Source organism: Lucilia sericata, unplaced genomic scaffold, assembly GCF_015586225.1.
Source record: "Lucilia sericata isolate MDLA Ls3-8-SP2 unplaced genomic scaffold, ASM1558622v1 Contig000164F_arrow, whole genome shotgun sequence".
In the NCBI taxonomy this organism is placed as follows: domain Eukaryota; kingdom Metazoa; phylum Arthropoda; class Insecta; order Diptera; family Calliphoridae; genus Lucilia; species Lucilia sericata.
The window spans coordinates 29172-32093 of NW_023994193.1; the positions used below are offsets into that span (position 1 = coordinate 29172).

General features: G+C 33.8%; 1 protein-coding gene across 1 annotated transcript; it reads left to right on the top strand.

Annotated features, from left to right (window-relative positions):
- The first annotated feature begins 1209 nt into the window (after nucleotides 1–1209).
- Nucleotides 1210–2697, top strand: LOC119601438. The gene is made up of 2 exons (XM_037952375.1): nucleotides 1210–1518; nucleotides 2518–2697. Exons 1-2 carry the CDS (start codon nucleotides 1210–1212, stop codon nucleotides 2695–2697), a joined length of 489 nt encoding a protein of 162 aa, XP_037808303.1.
- Nucleotides 2698–2922: the final 225 nt, after the last annotated feature.

The window sequence follows — 2922 nt, forward strand, 5'->3', positions numbered from 1 at the left end:
AAGGGGTCATAATTCATGAAAATGACCTAGGTAGGGTGGGCGACGAGGATGGGATTAACATCTAAACCCATTGTTAATATGTTGGTGTTGTAAAATAATGTGTATAGTTAGGGATTTGTATGTTTAGAGTGAAATATTTTTTTTTGTTGTGACGAGCCATAGGTGATGTAGATGCGGGTTGAGTTCCCACGCCGAAGTCTGAGCTGGCAAGAGGCGGCATCGTTGGTCACCGAAGAGAAAGACAAGGTTACGTAACAATAAATGGCGCCCAATATGAAAGTAGTATCAGAAGTAAGACACGTATACCATCGAAACGCGTTGTAGGAAAACAGTTTTATTGAGATATTATGATTTCGTTTTGATTCAAAACCGTCCTAACCATTGAAAAGAAGTTAGTTTGCGTGTTTTGGAATAAAATAAAAATCATACATTCATATTCTTTTTAGGAGAAATTAATTAAACATTCAAAATCGTCCTTAAATTGAATATAATTAAGTTGCGTATTGAATTTGTTAGTTTTTTTTGTTTGATATAAATGTCCTGTTTTGTAAGATACAGTTTGCATGTTATATTGATGACAATATATAAAGGATCAATCAAGACCTGACCTATATTATAATAATGAATAAAGTTAGCATGTTTTGAGTTGATGCTTTTGTTTTAACAGGAAACCGGAAACAAAATTACGAATCAAATATCGTCCTAAAATAAGTAAAATATATGTTTAGTTTGCGTATTTGATTCGTGTTTCTTTTATGTTTTCTGTTTCAAATTATATTAGGAAAATTAAAGGAATATATATTATTTTATAACACCACATCTTCTGTTGGAAATCGTCTTAAAAACATATTCAACCTCGTAATATCAACCACCATGAAAAAAGCTCATCTATCTTCTGGAAAACCACTGTTCCAGTATCTTGTATATGTTATTTGTCAGTTGTGTAATCGTACATTGTAAAATTATTTTTTTTTTTAACTTTTATAGTATATATGTATTGTGAAATCTTATGTTATATGTATTTTGTGTCATTGTTGTAACTTTAATATTACCTGTGTTTTGTGAAATCTTATTTAAGAAAAAAATTTGTAAAATTAGTATAGTGATATATGTTTATTGTGTTGTATTGTTCTTAGTTCTAGCAAGTATAGTATTGTTTAGTGTTATATGTGAACAAATTGATATTTTTTTTAATCATATTTTACCACTATGCCAATTCAAAGAACTCCTCCAAGATCTGAAAACGTAGAAGTAGGAGACATTATAGATATGTCTGAAACCATTAAAAAACCCAATACTCACGAGATGAAGCGTACAGAATCTGTTAAAGTAGTTTCAGGGCAATCATCAGGAGCAATTCCAAAAGTACAGAATCCTCAACCACCAGCCAATTATAGTATGCCACCGCCACCAATTCCACAATTGCAGAGAGGTATCTCTATAGGACATAGTCCAAGAGCATACGCGGGTTTAATCCGCGAACTCATTATTGAAACAAATAAGGAATATAGGGATGAGCTAGAAAATAAATTAGATAGGAGAATACAAAATAGCTTACAGGAAGGTTTTGCTGAAATAATAAAAGAAATGAGGAAGATTAGTTTGAATGAAAAATCTTCTGAAGGCGTAGATTCTCTAATTAGTGAAGACACTGAACCACCAGTAGATTGCATCACAAGAGCTCCGGAGAAGAAGAGAAATGACACTGTTCATCCTCCTCGAAGAAGATTGGATTTTCCTCAAATGTCTGATGATGGTATGAATGTAAGTGAGAATAGCGTGCGCAATGAGGCATTTACCAATATTACAACTAATGTAAACCCTGATTCGCAGAGATATTCCCATAACATGTATGTCAGAGTCGACAAATGGGACATAAGTTTTGACGGCGATACAGATAAACACAATATCGAAGATTTCATCTTCAGAATTGAGTATTTGCAAAAATATCATGCTTGTCCATGGAGGGAATTATGTGGTGAATTTCATAAGTTGTTAAAAGGAGATGCTAAGGATTGGTACTGGTTGTTAGTACAACAGAAAACTATTGAAACTTGGGATGATTTAAAGAAGGCTCTGAGGGTACAGTATGGCTCGAATCGTAGCGAATACGAGTTCATGCGTGATTTTGAAGAGCGTAAGCAGAGGACAGGAGAATCTATAGATGCTTATTTTCTGGTAATGAGAAAACTAAGATCTCGATTGAGAACACCATTACCTGAATATGAAGTAATAAGGATTATCAAGAGGAATATTAGGCAGAATATATCCCAAATAGTTTATCCTATGCAAGTTTTTACAGTAGAACATTTGAGGGACGAGTGCAAGGAAATAGAAAAAAATTACGGAAGAAGAGAGTTAGGAGCTTCGATGCAACCGCAGATAAGGTATGGACAGAGGAGACAGATAGAGGAAATCGTAGAGAATGAACAAGGGGAGATAATAGAAGAAATATACCCTAGAAACAAACCAAAGATTAATAAAGTAGATAACATTATATGCTGGAATTGTCACTTACCTGGTCACGTATTCAAAGAATGTCCATCGATGCAGCGAAATTTGTTTTGTTACAAATGTGGTTTAAATGGGGTAGTGACTACCACATGTCCTAATTGCTCGGAAAACCTTCAGGCGAGCGTGAGGAAACCGGTCGAATCACGCTCGACTCAGACAACAACCGGAGATTCAAAAGTGTAGGTACTCAAACTGAAAATAGGGTATCAAACGAGAATAAAATCACAAGTTTGAAAAGAATGAATGTGAGAACAGATAGTAAATTGAAAGACAATAATAGTAGTAACACCTATGAAGAAAGATTAGAGAACTATATGAAGATAAGGAAAAGGATATTTGAATCAGAACCGGATATAGAAAAGTTGATAAAAGTTAAAAGAACAAGAAATAGGTTTAAAGGCAAGAAGA